This window comes from Polyodon spathula, chromosome 23 (assembly GCF_017654505.1).
Source record: "Polyodon spathula isolate WHYD16114869_AA chromosome 23, ASM1765450v1, whole genome shotgun sequence".
In the NCBI taxonomy this organism is placed as follows: Eukaryota; Metazoa; Chordata; class Actinopteri; order Acipenseriformes; family Polyodontidae; genus Polyodon; species Polyodon spathula.
Window position 1 is genome coordinate 5,327,476 of NC_054556.1, and position 19,282 is coordinate 5,346,757.

General features: G+C 38.5%; 2 protein-coding genes across 2 annotated transcripts; one reads left to right on the plus strand and one right to left on the minus strand.

Annotated features, from left to right (window-relative positions):
* The first annotated feature begins 8,586 nt into the window (after positions 1-8,586).
* Positions 8,587-10,464, plus strand: LOC121297698 (60S ribosomal protein L29-like). Its single transcript, XM_041224143.1, has 4 exons — positions 8,587-8,647; positions 9,159-9,207; positions 9,326-9,390; positions 10,236-10,464. Exons 2-4 carry the CDS (start codon positions 9,171-9,173, stop codon positions 10,329-10,331), a joined length of 198 nt encoding a protein of 65 aa, XP_041080077.1. The 5' UTR covers positions 8,587-8,647; positions 9,159-9,170; the 3' UTR covers positions 10,332-10,464.
* A 2,631-nt stretch (positions 10,465-13,095) lies between these two features.
* On the minus strand, positions 13,096-18,059 carry LOC121297753 (troponin C, slow skeletal and cardiac muscles-like). Its single transcript, XM_041224227.1, has 6 exons — positions 17,953-18,059; positions 16,111-16,141; positions 15,594-15,740; positions 14,840-14,954; positions 14,410-14,546; positions 13,096-13,872 (listed from the first exon to the last, which is right to left on the minus strand). The coding sequence occupies exons 1-6, from the start codon at positions 17,974-17,976 to the stop codon at positions 13,841-13,843; spliced, it is 486 nt and encodes a 161-aa protein (XP_041080161.1). The 5' UTR covers positions 17,977-18,059; the 3' UTR covers positions 13,096-13,840.
* Positions 18,060-19,282: the final 1,223 nt, after the last annotated feature.

Genomic DNA, 19,282 nt, shown 5'->3' on the forward strand with positions numbered 1-19,282 from the left:
GGTCAAAGCATGTCAACCCACATCCCAAGGTGGGTCACTGGGACCTGGGTTAACCCAAGTGTAAGGCAGATGAAAGATGTATTAAAGTTTTAATTAAACCTAACTCACAACAGGGAGGTGTAGCTTTTAAAGTACATGTTGAGTTTGCACAAAAGTGTGCTGTACGGATGTCTGACTTGTACTGTGTGTGCATAAAGGCTGGTTACTCCTCTATCATTCCTAAGGACATCAGGGCTATAATTACAGCAATTAAAGCATATTTACTTTCAGAACCACAGTGCATTGCAGACTGGCAACAAGCCAAATCAGGGAAACTGTCTGGCCGTTTCATTATTATCTCATAGCTGCTCATTTCAAACAATTTGATAATCCCATGAATCCGCACTGTTCAAACTCAGCTGAAAGGAAGATGACTTCATTTCACTGTTACTGTCACTTAGTTTAACCCAGATTCTGCCAAGGCTCTGGAGTAAACGGTAAGGAGAAAAAAAGAACGAGTTGTCTTGTTTCTTGTCCCGAACAATAATAGTCTTCAACAGTATTATACAGGTAGGAAGAGTCATTTACAAAAACAACACAACACACAAAAAACAGAATGCTTTCATTTAATGTCATGTTTTCATAACATCTGGCTCCTGAGTAGTCCATTTTAGAAAAGTCTAGTGAAGAAAGTAGTTTTGGGATATTTGACCATCCTTAACAGAGCTGTAGTTATATTACTATTTCTTACTTAAAAAAATGAAAAATGTGTGCAGTTTTATAAAAATAAATTTTAAAAAAGCCAACTGATTTAAACCCATGTTTTAAAAAAGAAACAAAAGTGTTAAATCTGGCTTGCTCTGATTCCTCTGTAAGGTAATACTGGACATAACCTTCACAAGGTCAGTATAATAATACACACCAGTACAGCACAAGCTGACAGAGAGCAGGTCCCATAATGTACCCCCAGCCATCCCTGAGACGAGAGATCTCAGTGCATTGATCTAAAAACAAGCCTGTCGTTTTTTTTTTTCTGTGACACGATCCATGAGTCACCATGGCAATCTTACATAACATACACTGATTGTGCAGTAACATTTCTCCAGCCCTCTTTTAAGCTGTTGTTCTGACATACCGTGGCTAATGTCCTAATCAGAGCACATATCCCCACAGAGAGACGAGTGATAAGGGGTGGCTGCTGCTTTATGGCAGCTATTAGTGGACTATAATGATAACACTACACCTTATCATTTGGGGCAACAACAAAAAAAATGCCCAGTGGTGTTCAATGATCAAATAAAGTTTATTACCAGAGCCTAACGTGGCCAGACTGATAAGATGGACAAAAATACATGTTTTTTAAACTTAGATACGTTTTCCCTTTTCCTGTTATTGTATCCAGTGCATCGAGTCTTTTCTCATTGAATACTCATGCAAAGCTGGTCCTAATGCTATTTTGGATAAATAAGGTACAAAACAAGTTATCCGTGTTATCCAGAAAATAACCAATAACCCTTTTTTTGCATTAGTGTATATTACAGTGTAAGAAATAAATGTTGGTAAGCAAGCTATTCCAAAACTAACCCAGAAATCAGTCAATCTCCCTCGACGGTTCAGCACAAACCCTGTCAAAAGCAGCACACTGTACACTGTAGTGTGGAACAATGCTGAGAAAAAATAAAACCAAGGTGTATCAATGATCCCTTTCCAGAGCCACTGAAGCAGACACACTGCCAGCTGACAGTGCGCCCTCGTTTAGGCAGTCGGCAGCCAACCCACACACCGGCAGGGCTCTGCGAGTGACTCATCTCTTGCTGCAGATCTTGCTGGATGCCTTCAGAGGTCTCGGTGACTCGAGCTCCTGATGCACAGTGACAGCTGGCAGCAATCCAGGTCGCTGAGATTTCATTCACTTCCTCTGCCAGCCAATGGAAAGGCATTAAAACACAAAAGCTCTTCATCTATTCTTCTTTTTTTTTTTTTTTTTTTTTGCTCATTCTACACTGTAGTAACTAGCTTGCCTGCAGGTATCCACGAGTGCTTGTTACAACACATGCATACTCTACTCATACTGTCCCTAACTCTGTGGCTACCACACCTCATCTTGAAGGAGGAACTTGAAAACGAATAAAAGTTACAATTAAAATAAAAACCGATAGAACCATCTGTGTAGTTGGTTATCAAATGTGTGTGCTTTTTAAACAGGACGATCTTTTTTATTAAAGCTTGTCTTTATAGGTGTTCTGTAAAGCACAAGATTAAAACATAAAAAGAGGCTTTAGACTAACAATACCCCCCCCCCCCCAAAAAAAAAGAAAACATTGAATTCCTAAATTCTTTCACACTTTGCAGTGAGGTTTCACATTGTAGGGTAATGAAACTCTGCTGTGTTGTGAAGATCTGAAGCCTCATCACAACACTGCCTGTTAACAGGCTTGACGTGCAGAGCTGGGTATGGGTGAGTATGTGAACACAGGGAAGCTTAGGAGTAGGAATTGGAGCAATCTGCTGAAACAAGATGTTTAACAAAGTCTGTCTTTGAAAAGCCCTTACCAGCTTTCTCATCTGTGGAATCACCGGCGGTTTATATTTTTTATATACACAACATAAGAAACCTATCAGAGCCCTAAAAGAACCCATGTATATTAAACATGATCCATGCCTTGTCTGCCCCATGCCATGTGTCACAACCCTACAGAATACTGAAAGCTGTATTTTTCATTTCAGCGTTACTTTGTGGGTACAGTGGCTGTAATTACAGTATAAAGTGTGGGTGGGGATGGATCTGTTTTTGCCATACATTTTGTATCTATGTTCAGTCTGGATGCAACATCTGCACCTCATTTGCTTGGGCGACAGCGGCAGTAATAGAGTGCAGTCTTTTGGTACCAATGGTACACAGATAAAGTACATCATTATTTCATTCCATATGTGGCAAGAACTGATGTAACCCTATAGCTGAGAAAATGCTAACATTCAAAAAAAGACTCTTCCCAGACATCCTAGCAACATCCAAAAGCATGCAGTAAGAAATGCTGGATTATTAATCGCGATATCTGTTGCCAGTGAAAAAAAATTTCAATTAAAAAGCCTTATGGCACTTCAGTGCAATGTCGCTGATGTTCAAAGCAGACTAGCCCACTCGTATGCGAATGTAAAAATCTACCTCCTGTTTGTGAATGGACTAGCTCACTGTTCTATTAATAAAAAAGCACACCTGTTTGTCAAAGCACCTATTCCAGTAGCATGCTGATGCAGTAGCACTCGGCTGGTTGGTTACAGAATTAGCAGGTTTGTTTGTCGAATGTGTAGAATATATCAACTCTTTGTCTGCAGATAGGCATGACAGTGTGTCGAAGCATTTGCATAATACTGTCTGAGTATCAGTGAAATGTGACATAACCCTGCAGTGAGCAAACGAGAAAGATAACGACAGATAGAGAGAAAGAGAAAGAGTGCACTTCATTACCAAAGATGTTCATTCCATTGGACCATTGGAAGCTAATCACAGGCCTTCTATATCTGCTTTGTGTCCTCACGCAATCAGAGACTTAGAAAGAAAAACATTTCATAGCAGACTGCTCACTGAGGCTTCGAAAATCCTGTAATGCCAGTGAATACCCTTCTGGCGGATTTACTTTTTATTTTACACAGGGGGGGGGGGGGTACCTGGTCATGTGGAAGCTGAGGTTTAAGCACAGACATCAGAAAGAAACTTTCTCAATGAAATGCAATTACATGGGGATTTAATTTTTGTAAAATGACCGTAGAACAAACACAGACGACTGTTGTTAAATAGTAAAATTGTGGAAGTGAAAGAAGTCAAACCACAGGTGATTGGGTGGGAAACTGAACAGCACAGCAGCGTGGTCCTTGAGGTCAGGAGTAACGCTTTGGGAGAAAGCAGGTGGAGTCCCTGTATTGCTGAATATTAAGCACACTGTATCACCAAGACCCAAAGGTGGCTGCTAAAGTTGTCTGAAACTTTTCAACAAGATTAGGCAACCCCCTGGAGGAATGTGTGGAATATCATCCATTCACAGCTTAAAGGAGAGTGCAGAGACTGACATTTAAAAAAGTACTGAAGAGGAACATCTGTTTGTTGCTTGTACCACTTTCATGGTGCATGAAATGGACTGAACTCAAAATTCTCATGTCTTCTGATAAGCTAAAGGCCATTTCCATTGCTGATGTTGTATATGTAAATAAACTCATAATCTTTTTTGCAATCTAAAAGGCCTGCCAGCAGGGTTGTTAGTGGTCTCCAGTGTTACATGTTACCCTGGGTTGATTTCTCAACAATATAAAAACAAGACCAGCAGGGGAAGAACTTTAAAAACAGCTTGGGGCCATCAAACAAATCAGTGTTTTGAAATGGATTGCAAATGTGCTCTATTTAATTTCTCTTCTCTCTAATACAAATAATGACTGGAAATATGTCTCTAATCTTACTTAAATTACTTCATATTACCTTTCATTTCTGCTTTATATTATATTATTTGAATACATCATTCTAATAAATGATTTTTTTAAATAGATCCAGCCAGATGAAAAAAAAGTATTTGCAAAGAAATATATAGTCGCATTCCACTTATAATCAAAGTAATCAGGGACACATTTAAAAGAGCACAGATGTATTTAGGTGGATGGAGGAAGTAACACAGCACAATCTTATTTAAAATAACAGCAATTACAGGTCTCTCGAGTTTCGCTTTCAGCAGAGGCGCTCAATGTGGTGGCCTTGATGTGGATCCGCAGCGCATTGACGGATTGAAGGAGCGCATTTCGGAGGACACATGCTCTAGCCTCCGTTCCCTGAGTCGGCCGTGGAGGGGGGGGAGGGTGTGAGCGGTGAGCTCAGGATAGATATTTGGGCATACCAAATTGGGGAGAAAAACCAGGGTAAATAAATTAATAAATTCAGCGGGTGGCACGGTGGCGTGTTGATTAGCGCTGCTGCCTCACAGCTCCAGGGTCCTGGGTTTGATTCTGGCCTCAGGGGTCTGCCTGTGTGGAGGTGTGCATTTTCTCACTGTGTTCGTATGGGTTTCCTCCAGCAATCCAAAGTCTTGGTGGACTGGCCTATCTAAAATGCCCCATAGTTGCTCTGTGATGGACTGGTATCCCATCCAGGGTGTAGTCTCACCTTGTGCCATATGTCTGCCAGGTTAGGCGCTGGCTCACATGACCCTGTATAGGATTAACAGTTACAGATAATGGATGGACTATATTCAGACACCAAATGGTGCGCTTTATAGAGTAGTAGCAACCATTAACTACTGTACATAAATAAAAAAAAACTTCTATGTACAGCTCATGGTTTTAAAATTATTTTTTTATTTGTCTTTTCTAAAAGTTACTTGTAGTATGCAGTATTATTTAAATTTTTCACAATGTGTGATGCAAATATCAAAGGCTATAAAGAAAGGGCCATCTTTCCTAAAGGCTCACCTGTGGTCATTATCACACAAGATGGGAAAATGTATGGTTGTTTTATATAATGAGGAAGGTGATTTGAATCACTCTGTGAAACTATAAAACTTTTAGCAGGACCCATCTGACTTTAACAAATATTTGTTGCTTAAGATATTTTTTGTAATAGGTGTTTTATATGGTTCTGACACATACACCATGAGTAAGAAAGGTGATACAGTAGTTTTATATCACACCTGAGTGTATCAGTGTGTGTGTGTGTGTGTATATATATATATGTGTATACACACACACACACACACACACACTAGATAGATAGATAGATAGATAGATATTCAAATGGGTGGTTATGAAGGTTATATTAATAGGTGGGCTAGGGTACATACATGTTGCAGTCTTATGAGGACTGAACAAAAGTTCTAAAAACAAATCTTTGTGGTTTGGCAACACTTTACCTACATTATCAAAATGTGAAAGAGCTGTTTTTCTATGAAGCATTGAAGACCAGTATTTCCCACTTTTAATTCCTTCCACATCACAGGGCTATTTCAAAAACCACTGACGAGTACTGACACCTACTGGAGATACCAGAGTATTGCAGCAGAGACTCCCACCTGAGCACCTGCCTGACCCATCATTGTTCCTGATTTCATTTTCACTCATTATACAAAATGTAGCCATTTCTGTAGCAGTTTCTATAAAATACATAATAGTGGCATTTATAAATGACTAATACTTAAATGATGTCTAAAATAAATAACCTATTCTCCACAGCAGCATCTCAAGTGTTACTAAAAGTCACAACACTCCTTTACTAAAGATACCCTATCCACTAAGGCAGGAGTGCATCAAACACTCCAGATGAGATATCACACTGTTTACCCCATGGTCACTTCGGCAGTGCACGCCTTCTAAGATAATACGGTTGCATAGGACAAGATCTTGTTTACTTATATGTCATGGAAATAATGTTTCAGGCCTCGCAACTAAGGCATTCTTTGTATCAATATCAGATTCAACCAACAGAAATCATATCAAACCTAAAGCTTACTTCAAAGAAATGTGGATGTTCCTATCCCCAACAATAATATAAATAACACATTACAGGTGACAATGCATTGTGACTCATCACAGTTTTTATAATAGCATTTCATAACAAATGTATATAAGGGACTCCTTTAGTATGCAGGATTGGTATTTTTGTTGTTATTAATATGTCGATGTGTCCATTCAGGAAAATTTTTTATTTTAGGAGCTACATAGGTGGTATTATTTCGAAGTGTTTTATTTCATTGTGTATCATTTTAAAGTTCGATAAAACAAAGCTATCCTGTATTGATGTGTTACACAGTTTTAATTTCATAACAGGTATTGTAATATGGTGTCAGTTGGTTATACCACAACAAAAAGCATAGCTAAGCACAGTAAAAGCATGGAAAACTGCAAAATTGACTTATTATATGGTAAACTTTGCAGGGGTGTCCCTGCTGTGCAACAATACATGTTCTAAGTAACTGAGCCTCTTAGAGTGAGAATCCTCAGCAAGCTCGGTCACCCAGTTCACTGATGAAAGCTGCTTAGTAGTGATCTGAGCTTCAAAGGAAGAGCGTTTCAGTTACTGTACTAAATGCATCTAATGTAATTTAAATCCACTCATGACAGCATGGTGCAGTGACTTCATACTTGAGTATAACTGAATCCATGGAGGTCGCTGAAAATGTGACATCATGGTTATTCGACTCAAGAGAGACACAGCTCCCATACACACTCCACTGGTGTTACTGCATCTCCCCACTGAATCTGCTTCCCAGTAGCACAGGATAACAGACCAGCGTGAAGTGTGCTCTCTTTTCATTAAGCATGATCTGATTATATTAGAAACAATACATCTTAAACTGATTATAGCTAACAAAATAGTTAATAGAATAAGGGAGAGAAAGTGAGTGTCCATTAACTAAAAAGTAGTGCTAGATATCATGTTTGAAAAAAAAAAAAAAACATGCGTGCTTTAACAAGTGTTTCTGATTTGTCTTGCTAATGGAAGTATAAAACGGCTTTGATTTGTTGAATTATTTTGTTAGCTCCAACTACTTAAACTTAGTGTAATAGACAAGTAAACAAAACTCTTACAGATCACTGTTAAAAAAATATTCTGTTTTATGAAACAAAAAAAAAAAAACGTTTGCAGATAGTTTGAGCTGTACATCAGTGGGAAGGGTTGACTGCACAAATTAAAGTCTGGCATGCTATTAGCCCTAACAGTAGTCTTCTGGGTGTGCACTAGCCTGGAATTCTGAGCCCAGGGTGATGTCTGCCTGTGGATCTGCAATCCCCCCTATGGTACAATGTGTCTGTTTACGTATCCTGATCATACAGGCCACATAGCACAGGATCTTGCACAGTTTCACACTGCCATGACCAGCCCTTTTCCATTACTCAATCTGCCTTCGTGCACCAAACCACCATTGCCATTATAGTCAGGAGAAGCATGTTTCCCTGAGATCAGGGCATGGCTGTTTCAATGTGCTACTGCAGTTGCAATGGGCTGTCTTATCTGGTACATTGAAAGCAAACTGTCCAAGCGCCCTCAAGTGGTGTATTTAGATACACTTCTTGTACAGAATTTTAACAGCAATAAAAATGTATGCATTTTGCAGGCTACGGTGACACAGATCACATAAGTACTGATATTAATTTCTGGCCTCACTATTTATGTTGTTGTTTTCATAACAAGTATAATTCAGAAGCTAAATGCCAACAGTTTAAATGTTATATTGTAATAATTTAGATCCACGATAATGGACTTTATTCTCAAAACTTTCTACTGTTTTGAGAATAATTTTGGTATGGACTCTTTGAAGTCCATTTGTATTAATTAAATTAAGTCTGCAGTCTATCAATTATTTCTTAACTATTTTAAACAGGGTTTGGTGTTTAATTATATTTTTAATTATATTATATACTGCCTTTTTGCTGTGTATCATGCAATTACGGGAATATCGTAAGACTGAGTTTATATAGCACATTTTAAAAATGTTGTGTCTGAAATTATTAAACATAATGTTGATTAGAAGAAAAAATATATATACAATCTTTTGCAGTGGAACCAGAACTATGTATTGTATGTAACCGAGTTGAGTGGGGAGGGTTTTAGATGTCGTTCCGTATCTGTATATTCCCATGTTTCTTTGCAGCCGTCCTTTCTTTTCCGGTTGAGGCTCTGCTTAGGTGGAAGGTACAGAGTGTGTCCATAATTAAATTATCTATCTGTAGCAATCCTCTGATTTAACCATCACAAACGAAAGTCTGAAAGCAGAGTAATCGCAGTTAAAGCCCACCAAAACTACTCGATTGTAAATTGAACATAAAAAAACAGACCTACTTTGTTTATTTCTCATGTGTTTTTCAACGGGCAGTGATAATTTCGCTGTAGGCTACCATTCATATTTGAATACCATGTTTGGATTTGGGTTGCGATAGAAAAAGAATATCTATACCTATTTATGTTTTGTTTTTCATTGTCCATATTCTAACTTTTTTTTTTGGTTTTAGTGCTTACACTTTCGAGGTATACGCCAGTGTGATTACGGAGACGTTTAATTAGCAAAAATAAAGCGTTGTGGAAGATGTTTAAAATAGTACTGTCGGGTTATTTAAGAAGTGCACGTACCAGTACCGCTGTATAGAATGGAAACTCCGAATTGGTTGTTTTGATTATTGTACTAACCAGACGCTTCTCTCTTAAGCAAAACTAGAAAATGGCAAAGTCCAAGAATCACACCAGCCACAACCAGGGTAAGTGTACATTTCCAAAACGTACCTGCATTATAATATATTGATACCAACTAACTTACTGTTTTAAAAATTGCTTTTGGTGCCAAACAACATATGTTCACGTTACGTCTTTCCCCAGCCCGCAAAGCTCACAGGAATGGCATCAAGAAGCCAACGTCCCAGAGATACGAGTCCTTGAAGGGTGTAAGTGGAGTATATTACTAACGCTCACTTTAAAGACGCATACAAAACACACTCGCATTTGTGTGATGTCAACTTTCGAGCACTGGGCATCAATTATATATTAAGTATGAAAACATTTTGTACTACACAGGGGTTATTCCCAGTTTAGGCACATAGGGTTGTATGAAGTCCTGGTTTATTTAAGGACAAAGTGAAAAACTGAGCTCAAATTTAACATTTTGCTTGCTGATTGATAGAATTGCTTTCACACAGCATGCCTTATGCATAAGCTACTAAGTTATTCTGTTTATTAAAACACAGTTGATTTTGATATTTGGTTATTGCAGTTGGGGAAAGTAAGCTAACTTTATACTTGCATATTTTTTTGTGGTCTTCCTGGTCATACCTTCTAACTTTTGGACATGCCTGTCTTGTAATGGCTCTCGTTTAGTAACTTTAAAATAAGGCTGTTTATTATATAATCATAACATAATCGCACTTTTAGAATACAGTAAGGAGTTATACATTTACACAATGCCACTGTAAACTTATTTCTTAATGTCTTCAACGTAATGAATCAACACTCCTGGAGGCTGAAGCTTTTCCTCAGACTTAATCCATAAAGGGTGATTTCTTTGCATTTTTAGATGGCTGGCTTGTGGTAGTTATAAAATCTCAAGAAAAAGCCTGTGACAGCAAAATTTTAATGTACTATGTATTGAAAGAAATGCTTTGACATTTTTCCCATTTCACTATAATGTAATGATCTTATTTATGATAAATGTTTTAAATGGGAACAGGCTTTTTTTTTCAGTCACCTGCCCAATAGTTTGCAAACACTGTTAATGCCATGTTTGTCTTTTCAGGTGGATCCCAAATTCCTGAAGAACATGCGTTTTGCTAAGAAGCACAACAAGAAAGGAATGAAGAAAGTTAGGGCCAGAGAGAATGCAACGAAATAAACAGCTGGAATATATTCCTCAGATGAAACAACCAGTGTGCCGTCTTCAACCTGTTGGTTTTCCTGTTGGACTGTGTAGCGTTAATACCACCTGAAGCTATTTTTCTACTTCAATAAAACAGTGGGATATTGAACTCAGACTTGTGTTTTGAATTATTTTTCACCCCATCCCGAGGTGTTCTGAACAACCAGTGCAGAATGTTTAGAGCAGTGAAGCAGAATCTGACACATCTAAGTTTCTGTAGAAAGGGGGCAGTGCAGTGCAATATATAACACTTATGTTAAATTGTGCCTTTATTACAAATTAATCTATTCCATGACTGAAAGCTGTGCGTTTTTAGTAGTTGAAAAATATAATCTATGGGAATATTTGTTTATTGTAATGTTTTTTACGGCAGCTTGATGAAGAACAAGAAGTAGTAACTGGCTCTTCCAGTCCTGCCAGTGCCTGGCGGGGGCACAGTTCAGGTTCAGGCTCTCCTGGACCTACTCACAAGACCGAAGAGGGGAGGAACGACCAGACCCAGGTGAAGAGCAGGGCGAACGCTGCATGCTTCCCAGACTGAAGAGCCTTGAACAGGCAGCACACCACTAGATGCCTCCCACAACACATCATGACAGACCACAGGGGCCACTAGCCTTGCAAAGAGACAGCTGGTCAGAAACACAAATATTATCTCGCACATATAAGACTATCGTTTAAAGTAAGACATTTGTAATGTAATTCCACGTGTGGCTTCAAGGTTTTTTACATTGTAAATTAACAATCGCAGATGTAAATACAGTGTAGTTAAAAATGACAGCAGCTGTCAACAATTCTGTAATTAAACGTGAAGTTGTATTGTAACAACACAGTCATTTTGTGTAATTACTGTGGTGTTGAAAGGAAATTGTATCCACTCCTTTGGTAATTCTTGAGCTGGATTGGGCTATGCTATACTTTCTATTGGAATTTGCTGGTGAGGGTAAATTCATATATACTTTCAGAGTGTTAACTCAGACGGGTGATTTTCTCAAGGTAACAGGATTGCTGAACCTTTGCTATTATAGTCTTTCTTTCTATGGCACTTTCTCACAACATAAAAGAACAACCAGCAGCCGGTGGAACTGCTGATGTCACTTCAATATATGAAGGAAGTTTTCATCCATTCTCATTATCAGAGACTCGATGATACATGCCAGAAATGGCAGGATTAGTGTGTAACATTGCAATACATGAGTGCAGCCCAATAGGTTATGCTGGCTTGTTATCACCTGCAGTATTCATAGCTCACAATGACAGTGCTAAATACAGTAAAGAAAAAAAGATTGCAAATGAGTCTGGGGAAGGCATTCCTTGGGTGTGCAGGTGAAGGGAAAGTTATTGGGATGCATTGTTGCTACGTAGATTTAAACAGGTTGATCCAAATCTTTCTGAAAGTGAACAGAACAGGCCAGGGCAAGAGCTCAGAAGTGAAAGATCTGTGCCTATGCGACCAGTTGTTTGAATCTGGTTTCAAAGATATTTACTCCAAATTATTATCACCCCGTAAATCTATCAAATCAGAAATAAACAACACAGGATGAGAATAAATATCATATTTACTATAGTTATATGCAGGGGGGATTGTGTATACCAGGGAATTGGGAATGCATGTATTCAGAATATGCTTTCCAGATGTGGGGTTTACATGATGGCAGAGGATGTCATGCTTTTCAGTTCCTCTGGTGCTTACAGTACCTTTGGAATGTATGCAGAGGTGAACATGGGCTTGAGGTCCTGTTGGGAGTACCAGTATTCTGAATACTATTGTAAACAACTTAGAATTAGAGTGTTTCACAATCACTATCACTTGAACAAACATTGTTAATTTCTGTTTGCACCACGCGTAAATAACATTAAAAGTGATTGAAAGCACATGCACACAACACGTACAGTACAGGAAGAGAAGACTATCGAACTATCACAGACGCAAACCCACTTCTCAAGATTCCTGGCCTGAAAGCTGCTGTGTCTCAGTCATGTTTAATTTTATACTAAAATTACATTTTACGGTTTTACCTTGTTCAAGGGTGCAGCAGTTTTGTCTTTAGGGACTGTACAGCTTCCCTATGTCAACGAGTGTGTCGGATAGCCTTGCTTATATTGCAACAGCAAATCAGAAAGGGTGTACTCCTAATGGTGCTTTTGTTATACGGGTGCATTTTTACAAGAATAGATGTGTGCCTGTATTTTTAATTTAATATTTATTCTGTCACCTATGTGGTGTATAGCATACCGTTTCTATAGAATATGCTTGGAGAAGATCCTCAGTACTTTCACCTACAGCTCACTCTGTAGCAACTTTCAGGATTCATAGCCATTATTCATGCCAACAAGTTCCTGATCAGCAGCCAGCAGGGTTGTTTACTGCAAAGATTGTTGAATAATTTCCTCTTTCAACCACACCTCCCTAGAGGGAAGTAAGATTCCATTACTGGGGAATGCAGCTTCCTCAGCTGTGCATGCTCAAGACTTGGCAGTTTCATAGTGGAACAAAGCTTGAGAGATGGGAGTCAGACCCTGGACGCCTCTGCATTTATTAAAACAGTCTGTCCATGCAGCAGTGCAACTTCATCTGTAGGGTAAGGAAACCCACTGGTATCCAAAAAACCAGGACCAGAATTTGCCATGCAAACCGGTCACTGGTATGAATTCCACATTGGGTGACGTCGTGCCACAACGTTATATGAATAATGTGATGAAACTCTGAATACCTGGTTTCAGTGACTGGGATAATCTTGGATACAAATTCAGCAACACATTTATTGAAATGAATGCAGTATCATTAATTCTAATTAATGAGAATAGACGAATCTGGAAAATATTATAAACTGGTAGTTAATGTAGGCAGGTATTTTTATACCAACACTGCTGATTATTTTAAAGCTAAAGGGGAAGTTGAAAACTCAACAATACACTTTTTAAAGAAATATGTCTAACTTTATTTAATTTAAGCAAACATGGCTATTTATTTTAAATACAGACTTGAGTTTAAGTTTTGTAAATAAGGCCCCTGTATTTATGGTTTTGAAAATATGGACCCAATGATAAACTCATCTCTGGATTGAAAATGTTTGAAATTCATGAAACTGTTGTTGCCTTCTTAATCAACAAGTTTAATGAAAATTAAATTTGATTTAATCCATCAAAAAACAACCGTTTTATTGTTCCATCTTCTTTTAGCAAAAAGCAGCAGTGTTGTTGTAATTAAGTAAAATTGCATTTAATTAAAATCTATATATATGAAACCATATACAAAACATTAGAGTATCATTTTTCTTAAATACTAAAGGAGATATCCTGGTATTTCAAATAACACCTATACACAAGTATCCTATACAGTATTTACAATATCATATTGAAATAATATATAGGGTTAGCTGGTTTTAGAAAGTACAGTTCATCACAGTTCTAAGGGCGGGCACAGCGTTGGCATCATAGAACAATCCTGTTGCTTCACAGGCTTTTTCTTCTCCTTTGCTTGATGTTTATTCCACTCCCTTCATGAACTCAAGGAACTCTAGAATTAAAGAATATAAGATAGAATGAGTGATGTAGAACAGTGTGAGAGATGCATTTAATACCAATAGAAACGTTTCAGCACTAGAATGCGACTGACTTTAAAATACAAGAAGAACAGAAGGCCTTCTTACATCTGGTGCCTGACTGCAAGATTTATATTTAGCACATTCCAGGTATAGGAGTGGCTTATTAAGCTGTGTGTGGTATTGTTCAATTAATAAACAATGCTACACACATAGAGATATACATAGAAGTGTGTCATTGTCTGTGGTATACAGTGCTTACTGTATATAAAAAAAGGACACAAAAGCAGAATTTCCTTATTAGACATTCTAGGCTGGCGGGATTTAAAAAAAAAATGAAATAATAAGTGATTGCGATAAGATAAGACTTAAGACTGCAGATTTCCCTCTGTATGTGTAACAGCATCAAGTATTCACTCATTTAAATGGGGTATTAAAATCTAAATGTTTCCAGAAACACTCTTTAAAGTTTTATTAAGAGGGCCCAATATTTGTCATGCACATTGCATTACCATCGTAATCAATCTTTCCATCATTGTTTTTGTCACCATCTTTCATCAGCTCTTCTATATCATCCTCGGTAATAGTTTCTCCCGTGGTACTCAACATGAACTTCAGCTCCTCAAGGTCAATGTATCCGTCTGTATTTCTGTAAACCCAGGGATAAGAAATTGGAGTTACAGAACTAGATTATTACAGAGCGCTTGCAAAGAAACCCCATTGCAGTTCCTTGCTAATTTACAAGTTTTATTAAAGTTAACTTTAGGCAAAGCAAACATATCGTCCATAACAATTAAGCATTCAACAGTGCTGAATTTCTAAACAAAGCTAACATAAATACAGTAGCTGTTTGTTATACAGTAGAATGTAGCACTCTATATCGCCCAGAGAACGGCTTCAAATGTATCCACCTTGTTTTGCTCCAGATGCATAGTGACTTACTTATCAAACATTCTGAAGAGTTCTGCCAATTCTTCTTCTGATTTTCCTTTGTTGTCATCTTTCATACACATCACCATCATGACCAAGAACTCGTCAAAGTCAACTGTGCCACTGCCTGAAACACAAACGGATAGGCTAATTTAGCAGTAGCTTAAAAACTTGCTGTGGGATGTTTTATTCCCTCCTTTTATTAGTGAAGGTGAATGCCCAGCCTACGTTTGTGTATTTTGTGTAAAGCTTTTATTTTGTCCCTTTTGCCGTGTTTTGTTTGTTTGTTTAATAAAGTGTGCTTTCTGTCTGCTTTCTGCGTCTAATTCCTGCCGATAACCAGCCTGGGCCGCGAGGCTACCCGGTCACAGTATGGAACTAAAGTTTCATGTGTTAAGATATCAAACCCATCAGAGCAGTATTTAAGTTACCTAGCCAGAGTAAGGACCTGTTAAAAACAATTACAATCATGGACCACTAGAAACTTAAAAAGAGGTTTTTCTTGGTACTTGATAGATGATGGCTTAAATGATTACTTTCTAAGATACTTTCTAGTACATAATAAATAGTAAGTGGAACTAAGTAGAGCATGTTGGTGCTTTAAACAGAGAGTATGAACTAAATGGAAATAGAGTTTCCAGTGATTCTGAGGGCATATACACACTGGAGAACAATTTATAGCCACAAGCAATTAGCAAGTAGCAGCCTTAAACCTCATGAGACTAGTAGAAGATCCGTGATCGGCTACATTATCAAAGTAACTTGCCATCTTCATCCACCTCATTGATCATCTCCTGCAGCTCCTCTGGGGTAGGGCTCTGCCCCAGCATCCTCATCACCTTCCCCAGCTCCTTGGTACTGATGCAGCCATCCTCCGCATCCTGCACGAAGATGTCGAAGGCTGCCCTAAACTCTGTAATAAAGGGGGGTTATAAGGATGACAACACTGAACACACAGGGTTTGATGTAGCAGATTAGTAACAAGGCGACTTGGGCAAGACTGCATGCAAGGTTGCCCCTGAAACTCCACAGTAGCTGTACCCCACTGCTGTTTATAACAAAGGAACCTGTGTTATAATGGAGTAACAGACATTAGCCAAGCGTTTGGTTAATGTTGATAATTTATCAAATTCTTTGTTTATTTATTTGGAAAAATAAACTATTTAGAATTGACTAGTCAGTGTGAAATTAATGTTTGCTCCCCTTTCTGTGATAAAGGTGGAAGACTGTGGTAAGACAATAATCTTTCATCTTTCGTAATAGAAAATAACTGGATTACTTACCATTTTTCTGTTCCTCTGTGAGCTGCTCAACCTGCGGTACAGAAAGATACTAATGCTTAACAAAAACATAGAGGCTATAGGCTGTTTAACTGTTGTATCTGCTATGCAGTTGTTGTTTTGCAGTCAGACTTGCATTTTTGAATTATCAAAGGGGTCGACTGAACTGTCCTAACCTTGAATTGACACATTTATGAGGGAGCACTGTTGTTTGTCTGGTCACTTTACAAGCACACTTGATGCTATTTCAATATGGGTGTGTTCAATAGAATGCACCTCTTCTCATTAACTGACCAATTAAAAACAGAATCAATATCTTTGTATCCACTAATGTAAACCGTTCACTCCAGCAGAATAGCCACCCAGTCGTAAACATGGATCTATTTTAATAATGAAATGTAAATCCAAGAACAACTGTGGGGGAAAAAACAAACAAACAGGGGAACAGCTGTGGGGTATTTTTTTTTTTTTTTTTTTACTTCATTGTCCGGGCTCCTGCTTGGACAGAATGGAAACTCTGGAGATATGTGGCAGGGTAACAAGCCCTGCAGTGGTCCTTATGTGCCCTGATAAAAATCTGATTCTCCTGCGTGTGGCTGTTATTTTTAACCCAAAGCGCTTGAGTGAAAGATAAACAGTTTGGTTGCCCCCATCACCCTGATGGACAGCACTGGAATTCAGCCTTGAAGTTTTTATCTAAACCACAGGCTCTTTTCACTGGCACCAATCTTAACAAGTGATAGCTGTAGGAAGGACTTACCAAAATTAGCCACTGGAAGTGAGAGAGCCATTTGTAGGCATGAACAGAAGCCCACGCTTCAGCTCATTGGTCATGATGCAAGGATTTTCCACAACCGCTTTCATCAGATATGTTCAATTAAAGTGACATGCAAAGCTGATCTCTTTTCCCAGGATGGACTATATAGATATATCACATGTTATTAGAGAAGGAACACTGTACTAACAGTGCACTAAAGAGACACTAGGACTGTCAGTGGGCCCCATCCACAAAGCTTTACTTATTGAAAAAATGCTTTGATCAAAGCCTTTTTTAATGAATACAATAAAGCCTGATATCTAGACTAGCCATTGAATTAATTTTAAGAAGCATCAATGCAATTGTATTCTTACTTGCCCCTTTTGGTGACACTTTTTTATAAGTGTCTATTCAATTTATGTTAGGGTTAAGGATCAGCATAAATACTGTATAGCGATTTATTTTAATTAAATAACAATTCTCGGTATATGAAAAAAAGTGGTACTAATAGCCATTAATTAAGAAAAATACTCTTGACATTTGAAGATGAAATGAAATATTTGTGTCTGGTTGTTGTCTGAATGGTGTTGCATTTGCATTTTTTCAAGATGAGTTTTTGAAGCACAAAAACAAGTCTTTACAACCCTCAACAAGGAGCTTTTAAAACTTGATCTATTCAAGGTTAACCCTATAAAGTAGGTAAGAATTCATAATGCCCAATAAAGCATTGTGATTGTGGTTCACAGTCCTGAAGCATTGAACTGTACTGAGCTCACTTTTACAGATCTATTCTCAGGTGTTTGTCCACCTGACAGCAAAATGAACTGCCTCTGCTAATATAGGTTATCCCCACAGTTTCACACTTTTTCAGTTCATTTCCTGTAAACAGGTTGATCTTATGATAGGATTTAAAGCAGTCTTCTTTAATCTCTTTCTAGTAGCATTTTAAAAGGCTAGAAAAGTGAGCCAAATGTACATGCTTGTAGGCAGACATGCCAAGTCTTCTTTTCAGTTGTGAAGAATTTTTTGTAATGAAATTTGACAACATTTTGCCTTTAGCTTTAATGACGCATCACACTCTCACTTACCGCTGCCTTGTAAATGTCACCCATAGCCGGTGGCTGTCAGTTGAGCCGAGGCGCAGCAGAGAGAGAGAGAGAGAGAGAGAGAGATATGTTCCAAACACAGAGAGCAACAGAGCGAGACTCCCCCCAGCCAGAGCTTTTATGTGAGCCCCTCAGTCACAGCCTGTCACTTACTCCTGACTACTGCACTCAGCTCAGATAAGAACACGTTGGCTCTTGGACAGCATACTTGAGAATGGAATGATCAGCATGGGGAGCAGTTCTTATCCTCTTTATCCTAATCTTGACTAAATGATCTGGGGACACACACTCAGCATTCCATTGCACGAGCAATATGTGAACTGTGAGGATACAGAACCCCCTGCTAAAAATATGTCTTACTAGTTTTTATTAATAGAGCTAATTGGCATTTCTACCTAGATGCATCAGAGCTATTTTACAACTGAGCATTATTCGGACACATGAAGCTAACTCTTTCTTTCTCTCAGCAATAGTATTGTATACGGTCTGGCTGACATCCAGCGATTGGGTTGGCTAAGGTTACGTAGCAGTTGTATCCAAATATGGTACACTGCCAGGGCCAGGAATTCAAGTATGGATTGGAAAAGTAATTGTGTTATAGGTGACCCTTTCAGATTGTGTGTATGTGTGTGTATGTGTGTGTGTGTGTGTGTGTGTGTGTGTGTGTGTGTGTGTGTGTGTGTGTGTGTGTGTGTGTGTGTGTGTGTGTGTGTGTGAGGGGTTTGGATAGCTGCATCAAAGTCTGTTCTCCAAAATGTACCATTACTTTTCAGACCGTTCTTCTGTAACATCAGTGCTGTATGTGATGTTTCCATCAGCCCATCTATGTCTATCAGATCTGCGGTCTTGCCCATTGTGACTGAAACTAGCTGGCAACCGAGAGATAAACATTTTATTTATTACAGAATCCATGTTAAAAATGCAATGCAGGTAATCCTAATTTTTTGTCCAATAAGTCCTGCATTAATAAGCCCCTGTATTATGGACTATAAAGGCCTAACAGATGTTGTATCTACACAGATCTGCCATCTGCATTAGTCAGGTCTATAAACAGATAGGCAAGGTAGTGTAGAAACAACAGTAGAAGCAACAGCAACAGTACAGTGGTGGGGGGGACTGTCTTGACCATATAGGGACTGTTGGCATGTATGCTGTCTGTGTAAATAGGTTCGTAGTGTGCGTCAAAACAGTCTACCCTATTCCAATTGGCGGAACTTTTTGTCAATCACCAGACCTAAATCCTACCGCCTACACTAGCTGCTTCACTCTACAGTAGTGTCCACAGCCACCTATGCAAAGAGCTTCTGTTATG